At 40.4% G+C, this 17,912-nt stretch overlaps 1 protein-coding gene across 6 annotated transcripts in view; it reads right to left on the bottom strand.

Moving 5' to 3' along the window:
- SYNE2 (spectrin repeat containing nuclear envelope protein 2) overlaps positions 1-17,912 on the bottom strand; it is a 330,191-nt gene that overhangs the window by 46,705 nt on the left and 265,574 nt on the right. For all 6 annotated transcript variants that reach the window (XM_049706356.1, XM_049706357.1, XM_049706358.1 and 3 more), the window contains 8 exons: positions 16,560-16,739; positions 15,757-15,885; positions 13,482-13,636; positions 13,225-13,369; positions 12,195-12,289; positions 10,482-10,716; positions 6,660-6,854; positions 4,205-4,330 (listed from right to left, as the gene is read on the bottom strand). In XM_049706356.1, the coding sequence (XP_049562313.1) occupies positions 4,205-4,330; positions 6,660-6,854; positions 10,482-10,716; positions 12,195-12,289; positions 13,225-13,369; positions 13,482-13,636; positions 15,757-15,885; positions 16,560-16,739 (1,260 nt within the window). The remainder of the gene's footprint in view (positions 1-4,204; positions 4,331-6,659; positions 6,855-10,481; positions 10,717-12,194; positions 12,290-13,224; positions 13,370-13,481; positions 13,637-15,756; positions 15,886-16,559; positions 16,740-17,912) is intronic.

The raw sequence follows: 17,912 nt of genomic DNA, 5'->3' as shown, positions 1-17,912 counted from the left end.
TTGGATACTCGGTTTCCTCCCACAGTTGAAAGGATAATTGACAGATGTAGAACTTTTGAATATGGACGTTTTATGATTCTTAATAAATAATGCCAAATTGTGTCCTCAAAGGAACGACTATATTTTTCCACATCCAGTTTGGTGTCGAGTTTTATGTATTTGGGGGGCAAGTTTAATATGTGTAATGACTCCTAGTTATTGTTTAAATTTGTTGTTCTTTAGTTACTAGCCTGAAATGCTACCCAGTCCTTCACGCTGATGCTTCCCCAAATATATTTAGTTAATTCCTACCGACACTTTCAGATCTCAGACCAGGTAATTCCTCACAGGGGTCTTCTCTGAGTCATCGGATGAGATTGGGACCCTTGTTTTGTGCTCTCACAGCCCCCTGTCCTTTTCCCCTCTAACAGTCACCATGCTTACAGTTATTCACACACATATATATATGTACGCATACAGTGGGACTCTGGTTAACGTCTGTCTCTCCAGTAGCCTAGACTATCGGCTCCACACTGGCTGGGGCCATGACAACATTGCTCACCAATGCACTGCCCACCAATGCATTGCCCACCAAGCACCTACCAAGAGGCCTGGTGTATAGTAAGTCCTCAAATATTAAAATGTATGATTGAAAGGAAAGAATTTGGCAGTATGTATCAAGCGCTTTAATATGTTCATAAATATTAAGTGAGAAAGCAAGGAATGAAACAATATATAGAATGAGGTCTACTGTGGAAGTCTATTAAGGCTGGCGTTCACTTATTTCTATAAACATTTCAAAAACTGTGCTTCTGTTTTTAAATTAAAATACTCCAGATTTGCTACCAAACTAATTGCAAAAGAGAACATGTCAGTCAGATAAGTTTCCCTTTCTTAATTTAACTAGATAAATTTTCTACATTGCAAAAGTACCTGTAAAATTCCAATTGTCCATATGACACGTGACTTAAAACTTGACTGCATAAAGTGGTGTGTTGCACAGGCTTTGGCTGGACTCCAACACAGCACAACAGCATTTAAGTCTTTGCCTGTGGACTCAATTACTATTGGGATTGTCAAGTCCCATTTCCCTACACTACCATTTGGGTAAAAAGAGGATCAAAAAATGAATGTGTATATATATAAATATTGGTCTGCATATGCATAGAGTATCTTTGGAAGAATACACAACAAATTGGTAACACGGCTTCTGTGGAGAGAAACTGATGGGAGAAAAATTTTTCGTGTGTACCTTTTGAATTTTGAACGATGTGACCATACTACTTATTCAAAAATTATTTTATGAAGAGGTATAAACCTCCTGTTATAAACTAAATAAGCCATGGGGATGTAACATACAGCAAGAGGAATATGGTCAGTAATATTGTAATAACTTTCTATGGGGACAGATGGTTACCAGACTTATTGTGGTAATCATTTCATAATGTATGCAAATGTCAAATCACTATGTAGTACACCTGAAACTAGCATAATAGTGTATATCAACTATAGTTCAGTAAACAATTATCTAAGAAAATAAAACTGTTCTAAGGACTCAATCATTTGACAAGTTTTATGAACATAGATGCCCACTATAGCGATAGCAATTTTCATAATACTGAAAGTTAGTATATAAAACATATAAAGAAATCATACACACATTTCTTTATAAACATATAAAGAAACCGTATATGTGCAGACACATATAAACATGTAAAGCAGTTTTTCCATACATCAACTTGGCTGTGATGGGAATGTAATTTCCTAAGGAAGAAAGTAAAGGTCAGACTGGTCGAATGGTTAGGTATCTCCCCAAGTGACCCAGGGATGATAAACACTGTTCTAGACAGGCTTCAGGTTACTTGGGATCTTTCTGGAATATGGTCACAGGCTGAATGAACTCAATGTTCTTGGTCTCTCTCCCCAGTTCTTTCCACTGAGAAATAGAATGCTGAGGCTATGGAAGTTGAAAAGATCCCAGTGGAAACCGAGATGTGTCCTACTTGGGAAAAATTATGCCTCCTCATGGGTTTATGGTTCACATTCTGCACAGGTTTCTGGACTTGATGAAAGGAAACTCTATGTGTCAACTCAGAGAGGGACTCCAAATCCTCTCATCTGTTACTGAAGTCTAGATCTAAAGTAGAGATGATAAAAACTTTGAAAATCAGGGACAGACAGGAACCTTCTTAACCTAATAAAGGCATCTACTAACACAACACCACCAAAAATCACACTTCATGGTGAAATGATAGAATCATTCTCTTTAAAATCAGGACTGACACATAGGGGCCAGTTATCAACACTTCTAACAACACTGCTCTGGAGGTACTGACCAGTGTAGACAGAACAGAACAAAAGTATAAGAATTACAAGGAAGAGACAAAAAAAGTCATTATGCATCAATGGTGATTGTGTTCACAGACCCCCAAAAGGATAGACAATTTATCGAAATTAACAAGAGTTTAGCAAGATGGCTGAATATAATATCAATGCACAAAAATTAGTTACATTTCTAGACGTCAGTAATAAACAAAGTATAATTAGAAAAAGGCAGTATTTTCAATAGCTTCAAAAGTAACACCAAGAAATAAATCTAACAAAAGATGTACAATACTACATAAAATTATAAAGCACTAAACATGAATATAAGGAGAAATATGCCATATTCGGAAACAGGAGTACTCAATGTCAAAAAGATGTTAATTTCCTCCAAATTATTCTATAAATTCAACACAATTCCATTAAAACTCTTATCAGGACTTCTTATAGTTTGACAAACTGCTTCTAAAGCTGTGGGAGATCAAAGAACCAAGGATATCCATACTCGAGTGGGAGAATGAGGGATGGGTACCTCACACCTGAAATGAAGATCTGTTCTAATAAAACACAGTATGCAGGATAATTTGGTATAAAAGCTGAGATAAGCAGACCAATGGAATAGAGCAGAGAACCAAGAATCAAACCATGCATAATCGGAAACCTGATATTGGACACTGGACTAATCAGTAAACAGGCACCTGGATAATGGTCATCCGTATGAATGAAACAAAAATCGGTTCTTTACTTCAAAACATATGCAAAAATCAGTTCTTCACTGAATAAAGGTGTAAACGTAAAAAGCAAAATTTGAAAATTTTCAGAAGGAAACGTAGGAGTATATCTTTATGACTTACGTATAGAGTAATGGTGCTGCTTATATAAAGTTTAAAAACAAAAGTAGTACTTCTACATTCCACTGAGATCTACATACACATGTAGTAAAACGATAAAGCAATGCATAAGAATGAGAGGACACCAGATTCAGGGATGTGGATACCTCTGGGGAGGGGAAGTACATTAGAGATCATACAGGGCATTTGAAGTGTATTTGTAATGTTTTATTTTTCTGCTGGCTGATGGTTTCATGGTAGTTGTTATATTATTTGTTGTTAGAATTTTTTTGCACAGTAGAAATTTTTACAATGAAGAAAAAAGGTTCAGGAGGGAGGACACTAATTTCCAGCACAGCTTTAAGTATGAGACTACTCAATTCTTCCTAATTTTTTTCAATTTGACCCCTGAAGTCACTGAAGGAAGAAAAAAAATTTTTTTTAAACCTTATTCCATTAGGCTATTGATGTCTTTCCAACATCAAACCTGCAGAAAGGGAAGAGATGTAGGGCGTTCCTGACCTCGGAATTTAACTGGTCCACATTCCTATCAGTAAGTTTGCCTTGTCTTCTGCAAAGTCCTAACATACCCAGGAATTTTTGCTAGTGTGGTATCCATTAGGCAGAATATAGTTTGGAAGGTATTACAAAAACTGTTGTATTTGAGCAAAACCCCCAACCTATTGTCTTCTAAAAAATGAATTCTTCAGTCATACTTTATTCTCATTTCAAAGACAAGGCCATTTGGTAAGGGAACAACTTTCAATGTAATCTCAGAGGCCACATCTTAAATTACCGAGGAGAAATAGAAAGAGGACCTGAAGGAGAAAACCCCCAAAATTCTAAGAAGAAGTTCTGCAAAATCTTCCTCATCTTCACACATGGATCTCAAAAAGCATTGATTCTAATTGCTTTAGTGACCAGGAAGGTGTATTAGAGAGAAGACAGGCAAAATATTTTCCAACTGGACACGAAGACTTAGTTTCACACAGACATCGAAAGGCAAACACACATTTCAATGTCGCAGAAAACAGCTGAGTGATTATCTTGAACACTACTTCAGATTTCAATACCTTAATCAGCTCTTTTTCTCGATGGAGCTCCTCATGAAGTTCTGGAAGAGGATCTTTACTCTGTGCCTTTAAAACTTGCAGCCTGTTTCTCAACTCCTTGATTTTCTTTTCACACTGGTCCCAGGTCTATTTGAAAACAGTATTAAAATTGGTAAGTACTTGGTTGTTTAAGAATGAAGTGTAGGAATAGGATAATTAATTTAATCCATGTAATCGTTCTATTAAATGTGTTTTTGTAAATCACGCAGAAACCCAGTTCCTTGTCTTGAGCAGACTGTGGTCTAAAAGAGCATATGGGACAGCAGGATGGTTCGACGCCTCTCTGCAGCTTTACGTGTGGCTCATCTCAACCACTGCGTTGCCTTTGGCTTTGAAATATTTCTTCCTCCCCACATCTCTGACCTAGCTAACTTATTTCTATTTTAGTTTTGGAAAAGCTCACATTTAAAAGGCTACTAGAAGGATTAATTTTTAGCATTTCCAGCCTTGGGTATATGCTCTAATAGCACTGAAAAGCAAAAGCACTCAACCACTTTTCTTGTCTTCTTTTTTTTTGCGGTACACAGGCCTCTCACTGTTGTGGCCTCTCCCGTTGCGGAGCACAGGCTCCGGACGTGCAGGCTCAGCAGCCATGGCTCACGGGCCCAGCCGTTCCGCAGCATGTGGGATCCTCCCGGACCGGGGCACGAACCCACGTCCCCTGCATCGGCAGGTGGACTCTCAACCACTGCGGCACCAGGGAAGCCCTTGCCTTCTTTTTTAATGTCATCCCTCTGCTCTCTCCCTTTCCCCTTCTAGAAATAGCTTGGCTTTAGTGACGCTTTCACAGCCAAGTTTCACTCTCCATTTCTTACCACTGCTCTGACTGTCGCCTCCTGTTTGAAGTAATTTATAGTTTACAAAGCTTATCAACTTCATTATCTCACTGTAATCATAATAAGCTTAGGAGACAGGCGCAAGTGTTACTATCACATTTAAAAGAGGAAAACTGAGGCTCAGAGAAAACCGACTGGTCCAAGGACATGCAGTTAGAAGTAGCTTAATCAAGAGTCGACCTAAGGCTACAGTTTCCCTGTGGATGCCTTTCTTTCATATCAGCTCTTTTCCTTAAACCTTATATTACTGAGCAAATAGTTGCCTGTTATTTTCAAGTACAGAGGGTTTAATCCATTAGGATAAATTTCTATTCCTGATATTACTGAAATTCCTCCTCCTGAAGTTACTAAAAATAGACAAACACAGACTCAAACACTACTCTATTCCTCAGTACTACTGACACAAATATTCTTGGGTTGGTCCAATTGTACGCTAACGCCTCACTTAAGGAGAGGCCACTTATCTCACAACATAAACTCTCTGGAACATAACCAAGGAGAAAGTGAAGGGAGAAACAAAACAAAACTATGAGTCCTTATCTCTTCCACCAAACCTTTATTTGCATTTACCACCTTGCTTTGCAAACACGGCAGGTGCTCAACAAATGTTTGCAAGTTAATGAATTTCACAGTGTATACGCCAAATAAAATTCAGATACTTTATTCACAGGAGAGATGTTCAGGCCCTAACTCAGCACATATTTATTCTGTATTCAGAAAAACATCTCTGACAAGCTTGGTTATCTGGTTTTGGTACCCACACAACAGATTAAAGAGTGGGCTACAAGGAGTAAGTATACTCAGAGAAATAAAAAGTAAAAATGGGTCCGGGAAGATCCCACATGCTGCGGAGCGGCTGGGCCCGTAAGCCATGGCCGCTGAGCCTGCGCGTCTGGAGCCTGTGCTCCGCAACGAGAGAGGCCGCAACAGTGAGAGGCCCGTGTAACGCAAAAAAAAAAAAAAAAAAAAGTAAAAATAGCTTAAATTAAATAGAAAGAAAGACAAACAATAAAAGCCACATAAGAACTCAAAAAGCATAGCAGTGCAGGGGCTAGGTTCAAAGCAGCTCAGAGTCCTTGAGAACAACTTGGGATATTTTAGCATAATAAAATATTAATGATTTTCCTAATAATCACTCAAAAGAAAGCATTTTGGTTCTTAAAGGTATAATCATAAATTATTGGGAAATTCAGTTATATGGAAAAGTGTATTCTTTGAAGACAGCAGAAAGATGAAGTATCACTGTTTATTTTCATATACCATACCCAAAGGCAGACCATGTGTGGAATGTTAGCTTTGGGTATTGAACTTCCATTGAACATGAATTAGTTTCCTGTTTCATAAAGGTAAATATAAAATAGTACCTCAAGTATTTAGATATTAACATTGAGCTTTTCCAGTGTTATATTATTATTTTACATTAAGTAACTACCATGATTTGTGGATTAGTAGGACTCAATGTCCCTTGGAAAACCCATAATATTGTGATTTCCTAAAATTATTCCCATCTTCATACAGCAAACAAAATTCTATGTACTGCATTTGAATATCATGAACAGAAAAGTAAATGGTGAGTTTACCTCTGCAGTGCTCTGGAACTGTTTAATCATCTCTCCTAGTTGGAGTTTTGTGTCCTTCCAGTTGTCCTGAAGTTGACTGATTCTCTTCTCAATTGACTCTTTAGTTTCCAGGTGAGTTGTGTTCAGTAACTTGCCCCCAGCTTCCAAGGTTAGTGCATAGGTTGTCTGCCACCTCTGGAAATGAATTTCTTTATTCTTAAAAAAAAAAAAAAAAAAAGTAATTTGCTTAAGCCTCTGATGTGATCAAAATGTGACTCTCTGCCTGCGTTTGTGTGTATTTCCTTCAGAGCTTCTCTTAAATGTTAAACTAGATATAAATTAGACAAATCTGGTTAGAACACACACACACACATACAAACACACTCATTCACATCAAAGGCTAATATTTTTATTGAGTAGACAGCATACTACCAAATGATGTGTTCTTTTTTTTTTTTTTTTTTTTTTTTTTCTCGCTACGCGGGCCTCTCACTGTTGTGGCCTCTCCCGTTGTAGAGCACACGCTCCGGACAGGCAGGCTCAGTGGCCATGGCTCACGGGCCCAGCTGCTCCATGGCATGTGGGATCTTCCCAGACCGGGGCACGAACCTGTGTCCCCTGCATCAGCAGGCAGACTCTCAACCACTGCGCCACCAGGGAAGCCCCAAATGATGTGTTCTTAAAATAATTTCCAAGGGTTGGTAAGAGATAAGATTTTAGTATAATGATTAGAAGTATAGAGAAATTAAAAATACACTTCGGGCTTCCCTGGTGGCGCAGTGGTTGAAAGTCCGCCTGCCGATGCAGGGGACACGGGTTCATGCCCCGGTCCGGGAAGATCCCACATACTGCAGAGCAACTGGGCCTGTAAGCCATGGCCACTGAGCCTGCGCGTCCGGAGCCTGTTCTCCGCAACGGGAGAGGCCACAACAGTGAGAGGCCGCATACCGCAAAAAAAAAAAAAAAAAAATACACTTCACAGAATAAAAGCCTACAAGATAAATGAATCCAAGAGTATTAAGAAAATGACTGGAGTATTAGATCCGATATTAAGAGCAAATACCCATTACCATTATGGTATAAAGAGTCAGGCTGCTCCCAACCCACAAGGTTGGAATGTGCACACTATGCTAAACAAATTTAAAAGGAGTGAACAAATAAAAAAGATAAAAATACAAAAATAGACACTTAAGCACATAAATATACACATCAGTGTTTATACTAAAGCAATAGCTTTAAAAAATTCCATTTGGAGATCATATAGGCTTTTCTTTAAAAGGGACTGAAACTAGGTATTTATAATACAAAAATGAAGTAAAAACTTTATATTTCCAAAAGCATTTGGTCTCAGGAGAAAAAATTAAATAGCTTTTATTTCTGTTGTATATATGATTTCCTTTATTTTCAAATTTCTCAAGGGAGACATAATATGGGCATTTTCCAAAATGGAAGCTGGTGTTAAAAAAAAAATCAACAGAGCATTGATTTATAAAGATATTTCTGAGAATACTCAGGATAACCCAAATGCAAAGGAGAAACACACACAAGAAAAACTGCAATTCAAGGAACACACTGCCCCTCCACACTTGTCCTTCTAATATGCAGTACTGCTCAACACAGCCACTGTGATAGATGTCTGTTAGCCATTTCAAACTGAAGTCATCAAAAGACCTGGTTCTCGTCCAGTCTCCCCTGACTTGGTCAACAGCACATTATTCACCAAGATGCTCAACCCCAAACCTAGAGTCATCTGGATTTAGATTTTTATTTACCTGCCACATCCAAACCATAACCAAGTCTTGTAAACCCCACCTACAAACATAGTCTTTTTATCTTCACTGTGATCACCCTTGTCTTATCCATCCTAAAAACTACCCAAGACCATAGAAATAGCCTAATGAGGGCTTCCCTGGTGGCGCAGTGGTTGGGAGTCCGCCTGCCGATGCAGGGGACACGGGTTCGTGCCCCAGTCCGGGAAGATCCCACATGCCGCAGAGCGGCTGGGCCCATGAGCCATGGCCACTGAGCCTGCGTGTCCGGAGCCTGTGCTCCGCGACGGGAGAGGCCACAACAGTGAGAGGCCCACGTACCGAAAAAAAAAAAAAAAAAAAAAGAAATAGCCTAACAAGCTATGGCAGGCTGTATTTTTCACAAAATGGCCACAATATTACCAGCCCCACATGCTCTTCTAGAACCTTCCCTCTCCCCCCTTCTCTTGAACCCATGTGGGCATGCGTGATGGCCTCGATTAATAGAGGATGGTGGAAGTGGCTGACGTCTGAGGCCAGGTCTAAAAAGGCAATACAGCTTCTCTCTGGATCTATCTTTCTTGGGACATGCACCTTTGAAGCCATGAGCTGCCATGTAAGGAGTCTGGCTACCGAAAGCCTCCAAGTGGAGAGCCCACAGGGAACAAAGCCCAAGGAGCCCCAGCTGCTCCAGTTCCTGGCTGTCTGAGCCTTTCCAGCTCAAGTACTAGACATGAAAGTGAGGAAGCCTTCAGATGAGTCCAGCCTCAGCCGTCATCTGACCGGAACTGCCTGAGAGCCCCCTGCAAGAGCCACCTAACAGCCCTGACAACCTCCAGAACTGTGAGAGAGAATAAGAAATGTTTGTTGTGATGCGGCAATAAAGAAGTAGTACACTGGCATTCCTGCTTCTTCTCAGACCCGCACTGACCCCCAAACCACCTTCCTCAGAGCAGCCAGAGGACATTTAAAAAATACAAATCGTATCGAGCTGCTTCCTCTTCCAACTTCAATGGCTTCCAATTATCCAGACGGTCATCCCGCTACCTCACCTCCCTCCAGAATGCTCCTCCCTGACTGCCTATCGAGTCCATTTTCCATCACTGCTGTCTCACTGGCTACACTCGTCACACGAGCCTTCTTTCTTCCTCTGCTTTGCTAAACTTGTTCCCATCTTGGGGACTCGGGAAAACTCTTCCCTCTGTCTGAAGGCTCTCCCCCCAGATCTTTGCACAGCTGGCTTCTTCTTGTTATTCAGGTTCCAGTTTAAATGTTGCCTCCCCAGAGATGACCCAGTCTAAAGCAGTCACCCAGCCTCTCCATCACCCGCCCTGTTTTAATGACCTACACATGCCATGTTGCAATCTGATATTTCCTTTAGTTTTTGATTTGTCTGATCTCCCCTACCAATCAGACAAATTAGTATTTTCTTGTTGGTTTACTGATTTGTCTGATTGCCCCCACGGGAGCAGAGGTCTTCTCTTGGTCCACACCGTGTACCCAGCACTTAGAACATTGACCAGCAAAGACCAGATGCTCAGTTAATATCTGAAGCCTAGATAAATGAATGAGGCAAGCAAAGGATTTCAGAAGGGTGCTGTTTTGTTTAGCTGTCCCTCTACAGTGAAGTGTGGTTCGATAGCTCAGTGCAACATGCCCTGGGAACTGCCAACTAATTATTCTAGTCCTGTGCTCATCAAGCAACTTTCTGATTGGAAACGTTGTTGCCTAAATGAATTCACCCTCCAAGAGGAAGCAGGAATCCCACTGTAAATTACTACTTTGTGGTAGTCATTTATACATTAGTCAGTGCTTTAAATGTCTGTCGCCCCAAACTTCCCCACTCTACCTACCCATCTCCAGTCCGTCTCTACTCCCACAGCCCAAGAGAGCTTCACTATTTCTGGATGAATGGATAAGATTGGGTTTCTGACCCCACAAGGCTAAGGATGAGTAGGGTCCCCATGACCAGCTGGCCTCCCCATCGCAGAAAGCACACTTGAACGTCACAGAAAACACAAAACCTGAGGCGAACGACCATCTTCCAAATCAAGAGCACCCTGCAGTTCCCACACTGCTGCTGCGCATGTCCTACCTTCAGCTCATGGATCAGACTTCTTGTTTGGTGGAGGCTGTGGCAGTCCTGGCTCTTCACTGCAGACAGAAGGTGGCTGGTGTAGGCGAGCAGGCGGAGCAAGTCCCCCTCGGAGGTGGTGAAGTACTGCCACTGCCTCACCAGCTCGTCGATGTCACTCTTCCTCTGCCGAACGCCCTGGGCAGCACTCTGCCACCTCTCCTTCAGCCTCGTGAACTTCCAAACAAATTCCGGTCTTGGGAAAAATAGATGGTTAGAGAATTCTGACCTCAACATGTAGAAAAAATAACCATCAACATGTAATAAGAACTTAGATTTGCTATTTATGTGCACAATTTACATGGAAAAAAACTTCTTTAACTCTGAGCACCATTCAATGTAAACATGATGGGGAACTTGGGGCTGGGGCAGGGGCAGTGTGGGGGTTGGTGAAAGGTGTTTATCACAAGATAATTGCACATGGCCTAGTATTTTCCTGGCATGCGTGACAACCACTGCCTTAAACAAACTTAAGCTGTTTTTTTTTTGTTGTTGTTTTGTTTTTGCGGTATGCGGGCCTCTCACTGTTGTGGCCTCTCCCATTGTGGAGCACAGGCTCCGGACGCGCAGGCTCAGTGGCCATGGCTCACGGGCCTAGCTGCTCCGCGGCATGTGGGATCTTCCCGGACCGGGGCACGAACCCGTGTCCCCTGCATCAGCAGGCGGACTCTCAACCACTGCGCCACCAGGGTAGCCCCTTAAGCTGTTTTAACACAGATTATGCCAAGTGCTTTATGGAAAACTAAACATGGGATCAATGGGAAACAGATGAACAGGTAGGTCCCTTGTAATGTTATCGATTACTTGAGGGTTGTATGCTACATAATTTCAGCAATAAAGAACATGCTTTCTGCAACTACTCAACTATTTATTTCCCAGATAGACAATGTCCTTCACATGATAAATAAGGCCTTTTATTTATTATGGGAAAAGTCATGCTTTGCTGTACTGATCAGATCAAAACTAGTTCATCATCCTGAAACTGGCTTGGATTTTATTACTTCAGAGCTAGGAAAAATGGGTTTTATATTTCTTAGTTATGTTGAAAGAGGATTCAGAGGTATATGGGTGATGATGGGGAGGAAACTAATGCCTGTGGAGACATTTGGAGAGGTCATTTAAGGCCAGGCCCCCTCGGGCTCTGTCGGCAATTTCAGCAGCTATGCAAGCAGGTACAGTTACGGTCACCAGGCTGCCGAAGGGGCTCTGCTCAGCCCGACTGGAACTCCCCGGAGACCCCAACCTCATGTACACAGCGTAGAAAGAAGTCTCTTCTTTCACAACTGTGGCATAGCTATCTACTGGGAACAGCGGCACTTCGAAATTTATTTTTTAAATAGCGAAACATCATGAGGCTGAAGGCAGAGAGGAAAACACAGTTTAGAAAAATCCTTTGGGGTAAAAACTTAGGTAATGGTACTAGGTGGATGGGTGCTTGCAAAGCATCTGGTCTGCTAAGCCCACCCATCTACCATAGGGAAAAGGGCCCCTGATGTTTTTATGGCCATGAAGCAAGACTCCATCCTAATATAAAGTCAGAAGACCGGCCCCATGGTGGTCTACCAATGACATGGTCGCAGGCACTGATGTAGTCAAGATTCACATGGTGGAAGGCCCACCAGGCTGCATTGCCTTCCACATGCCCACAACCATTACGAGTCCCAAAGAGCTTACCTCTTCTCTATTTCTGCTGTGTCCAGGAGTTGTAAGCACTGGGTGACATAAGAGTCAGCAATTGTCTGGTTTATAGAAACTTCAGCTTCTAACATCTGTATATGAATTAAAATATGGGAATTGTTTTCGTGAATTTCCTAATAAAATCTAAGCTCACAGAGGATATGTGAGGTGATTAATTTTCAAAAGATTTGAGGCTAACTGCAAAAAATGCTTAATCATCACAACAGTACCTATGAATATAATTAGAAACAAATAGGTCTAATAATAACTACACCTAAGGCCCATTATTGGGCTTTTTCTACTTGTTAGGCACTGAGTAAAACATGCATTGTCTCACTTATTCCTCAACCTTACGACTTAAGTAAATACTATCAGACTCATTTGAAGAGGAGGAAACTAAGATGTTCAGTAACTTATCAAAGTCACCCAGCTTTGCCTGGACAGATTTCATTTTCAGTGGATGATCTTAATGTAACAATGCAGACTTAAATCAGTTACACTAAAAAGTTACAACGCACTAATCATGCACGTTTTGGAAATGCAGGGTCTGCCTATAACCACCAGGAGTACTCTCAAATATACGTCAGCATCAGCATGGGGAAACTCCTCTGTGAAATTATTAATGCTACAATTATAATTATACCGGGCGCTTCAATACTTTACAAAACTATTCAGTGAAAATGCAAAGATGACTTGAAGTATTTTAACATGCTCTTGGTAAAGTGGTACCGTGTTCGCATTATGCAAAAGCAACGTTGTGCTAGAAGCTTCCACCTACTGTAGAAAATCTGGGAGTTCTGTCATTAATAAAATAGAGCAGCAAAACAAAACTTTGAAATTTATGAAATGTGTGAGAATTTTACAAATGATCAACCAACGACTGAATTTGCTCAAAGACATATATTCTGTGTTTAGGGGTTGAGGATTGATAGGTACTCTCTGTATTTTACTTTATTTAATCTCTCTTCCCCTGAGTCCTGCCCCAGGGTGAGGGGTCCAAGGTGGCAGAGAGCACAGGTTTATTTACCTCATACGTTTTCTGCTGTTCCAGGAGAGCAGGGAGGCTGTCAGCAATGTTCACCTTGAGCATCTCTTCTATCTTCTCCAAAAGCTGGACCCACTTTTCACAGCAATAAAGAAACTTTTGATTCAATCCAATCCCCTGAAGTTCACTACGAAGGTTTAAAGACAAACAAAACAGAGCCATATAACAATGACATTACCAGGCTCAACTGTTAATTTTGCCTTAATTGAAACAGAATGGGAGAGCTGGGCTGTTCTGACCTGCAGCGTTCCAGTGCTGTCGCCGTGGCCCGAATCCATTGCCGGTTCACATTTTGTAATGTCTTGACAGCTACGTCACTAAGTGGGAGCTTGAGGCTTACTTCATTCAAATGCTCAATAGCAGGTGACTGGGCTGTCAGTGCCAGCACATGATTCTGTGAAAAAGAAATTAAATTCCAGATTTTTGGATGCCAATACGATATCTGGATTATGAAAAGGCTTCAGAAATCCTACAGACCTTCCTTATCTCAAAGAAGAGGGAAAACTGGGGCCTAAATAGGTAAACGACTTGCCCACAGTCAAATAGCTAGTTAGTGTCAGAATCGGACCTGAACCCAGATCTCTCAATCCTGTGCCTTTTCTAGAACGAGCTGCACACATGGCCAGAACTGAAATAGCCCAGGAAATAGAAAGTGATCTCAGATTTTTGTCTTTGAAGAAGATGGAAATGAGCTCTTTTTTAAAGGACCCATTCTGGACCTTCAAGTCCCATTTAGTCTGCCAACAACTTGACCTTCAACAGAACATGCAGTTTATTTACAAAGTAAATGAAAATTCAATCCTTAAAATAACCCTAGCAAAGCGTGGTAGTTACACATCAATATTATGGTGAAATCACAGGAAAGCAAACTCACCAAAATTTTATCTTTAAGACAATATTCCAGGGACAGCCTCTAGGACAACAATATATTAAGCAAACATCCTTCACCATATCCATGTTCTCACTACAGAACTCTGCCACAATAGTCTAGGTCAGGGTCAACAAACTTTTACTGTCAAGGGTGAGATCATAAATATTTTAGCCTTTTATGACCCACATGATCTCTGTTGCAAATATTCAACTCTCCCCTTGTAGCATGAAAACTCCCATAGACAGTACGTAAATGGTGGAAGGGCATGGCTGTGCCAGTAACACCTTATTTACAAACCAGGTGAGGGGGCTGCATTTAGACCATGTGCCATAGTTTGCTGACTCTTAATCTAGGTTATGAATATTGGTCCTTAGGAGTGTGCAAGATCCAGAATTCCTTCATTCTTCCATTCATCTATGTTAACTATACTAAACTTACTAAGGTAATAAAGAAGGAAAAAATTATACCATTAATTTAATAGGGCATTTTACTTTTTGATCTTCAACTAACCAGAAAAATTCAATTCATCCCAATAGCCAGCTGCTAGATTATTTTAGTTCACTGAAGCTAACTAGTAAAGACTTCAAGATTTAAAAGTCTACTAAAATTACTGAGGCATATTACTAAAATAGATCTCATGACCCAGCAATTCCACTCCTGGGTATATATTCAAAAACAACCAAAAACACTAATTTGAAAAGATATATGCAACCCAATGTTCGTAGCAGTATTATTTACAACTGTCAAGATATGGAAGCAACATAAGTGTCCATCGACAGAGGAATGGATAAAGAAGATGTGGTACATATATACAACGGAATATTACTCAGCCATAAAAAAGAACAAAGTTTTGCCACTTGCAGCAATATGGATGGATTTGGAGGGCATCATGCTAAGTGAAATAAGTCAGACAGAGAAAGACAAACACTATATGATCTCACTTATATGTGGAATCTAAAAAACACAACAAACTAGTGAATATAACGAAAAAGAAGTACACTCACAGATGAAGAGAAAAAACTAGTTGTTACCAGTCGGGGGGGGCAATACAGGAGTGGGGGAGTAGGAGGTACAAACTATTGGGTATAAGATAGGCTCAAGGATGTATTGTACAACATGGGGAATATAGCCAATATTTTGTAATAACTGTAAATGGAAAGTAACCTTTCAAATGTATAAAAATTAAAAAATTGAAAAAGAGAAATAATCGACAAATAAATTGTATATATTTAAAGTGTATGGGACTTCCCTGGTGGTCCAGTGGTTAAGACTCCGTGCTCCCAATGCAGGGGCCCTGGGTTCGATCACTGGTCAGGGAATTAAACCCTGCATGCCACAACTAAGAGCCCGCATGCTGCAACTAAAAATCCTGCGTGCCACAACTAAGACCTGCCACAGCCAAATGAATAAAATAAATAAATAAATAAATATTAAAAAAATAAAAAAGCAAAAAAAAAAAAAGTGTAAAAAAAAAGATCCCTATGTTGTCATACTTTTCTAGATCTTAGGGAAAACAGGTCAAGAATGAATGGCATATCAATGACTGTGCTCAAGAGTTAAGATGCACATAGATGACAGTAATTCACTTATTTTTTATTCTATGGTGAACCTGACCCCTTAGGAATGACAAATATTGGCAATACCAGGAATAAGTCAGGATTTCCTTCTTTTTCTTGCTGGTAGAGTTTATCCAAATTCTCTTCTTCGTGCGTAATGAGACCTTTTAAAGAGTCCAACTGGTCCCCAAAATCCTTGAACTGTGATAGAACAAACTAGAACAAGAGAAGTTTTCATTAGAAACAATTTTCATGTGCATCTATAACAGAATCAAGCGCAGCCTTGTGATAAAAGTCCAAGCTGTTTTCAGCCCTAAGCAGTTCATTATCTTGAATCCAGAACACTCCTGATACGCACTTTGTGCCTTTGGCAAAGTATGAAGCCTTCACAGGGATGGAAAGATCAGTTGCTTGACAGGGGCACCTAGAGGAATCCTGCTAGCTAAATATTTTTTCCCCGCTGTGTGATATTGGAGCCCCATGGCCTTCTATTCAGCTTTTTGATAATTCATGCACTAAAGGCTTTTCAAAAAGTGAATAAAATACATAACAAATGGTCGTGCTTTAAGCAGCTACTCTATGACTCAATTACCCAACTTGGAAATTCAAATAACTATGAGATCTGAACAGTGCATGAAATATATCACTTTAACATGTTCAATAAAGAAGAAATGTATGCTTAAGATCTGCCCATTGCCCATGGGATTGAAGAATCACATGACTGAAGAATCATGTCAAATGGTAGATATGTTTAGGGCATCTTTATTCTGTGGTTTCCCTAAGGTGCAGCCCACAAAGCACTAATAACTATCACTTCGCAAGATATGAAGGAATTGAAGGGAGTGTGCAAATGTCCAAGACTTCAAGTTGAATAGAAAACTAAGATGAACCTTAAATTCATTTGCTTTCATAAGCAGCATCTTTTCCAAGTAGGAAGCCCTCTGGAGGGAGTGCATTTGACCAGAGAGGAGCACGTGGGTGTTGGGCTCTGCAGGCTGTGGGAGTCGATCCAGGAGAGTGGAATCTTGGAGAAAGGCTTCTTTTGTCTTCTGCACATCATGCTGCAGCTCCTGGAGAAGAAAAAAGTGATCGCAAAACATTTCCTCCTCCTTTCCCAACAAAAATCCCCAATTCATGCCACTCCATCAACATCTAGGAGAATTTCTGCCCTGAAATAGTGGGTGTGGCTTTTTGTTACTGTTTATTTTAAAGAGATAAAAAAGCTAAGCCTTCTTTATATGATATCACTGGTGCTGTTCTGAAATTTGTCAGTTCAGAGCTAAAAGTAACCATGGATAAATAGAGTTGGGGCTTCTAGTTTACAGAAACTGGAGATGACTTGGGTACAGTCTTATGTTTTATATTTCTAGTCAGTGAACACTTTAAGGATCTGCTTCAATGCATTTTAAGAATCAATCCAACCCCGTCCTCTGCCTGACACTTTGTGACATAAATAGATTCATTTGCAGAGAGCACAGAATTTCATTGACCAAGACGATTTTAGGGCTGCTCCAGAAATATTGCAACTGTGTGAAATTTCTGTTTTTGTTGTTTTTTTAAATGCCAACAGATTAGATAGAAGTTGGTCAGAAATATGGTTCATATCTGTTGGATTCTTGTCTCTAATTTAATTGGTTAATACTTCTTTATTTCACCTATAGTATCAAAAGATACAAAATGCACCTGGTCACCTAGTTTAAAACTAGAAAGTATTTGCTTTCTAGGCATTCATTAACATAATAGAATAAAACCACAGAGGAAAGTACACAACTCTTAAATAATAGTCTAAAAATCATTATATCCACAGAAAAGCCTTATTAACATGGCAGTGAATCTAAATGATTATTCATTTAGATTAGATAATTATTTAGATTATTTAGATAATTATTCATGATTATTTCTAAATCAAGAGGTTCAACATCTACTATTCTTAGATGACCACATTCAGCTGATATATTTCTGCTTTTATTGGAGACTTTGTATGAAGCTTTGGCTTTAGAGATGTTCCTGCTAGAGTGAAAGGGGAGATTTGGAAGGAGGTGGTGTCAGGTGCCCCTGACCCAGCTACCTGCTGCATGGCCCTCACCTCTGAGCCACCACCTGGCTCTCCCAACCCCACACGTCCCTGTCTTGCCTGTGTCCTACATGGTCTGCTCACACACCTGTCCTGACCCACTCCTCCCTCCCTGTGGTCTGTCTAGTCCCTGGGTCATGGCCCTGTCTGTCAGGCTGTCTTGGCCTTG

The sequence above is a fragment of the Orcinus orca genome, chromosome 2 (genome assembly GCF_937001465.1).
Source record: "Orcinus orca chromosome 2, mOrcOrc1.1, whole genome shotgun sequence".
Taxonomy (NCBI): Eukaryota; Metazoa; Chordata; class Mammalia; order Artiodactyla; family Delphinidae; genus Orcinus; species Orcinus orca.
Note: the sequence above shows the minus strand (reverse complement) of the source record. Positions and strands in the feature narration are given on the sequence as shown.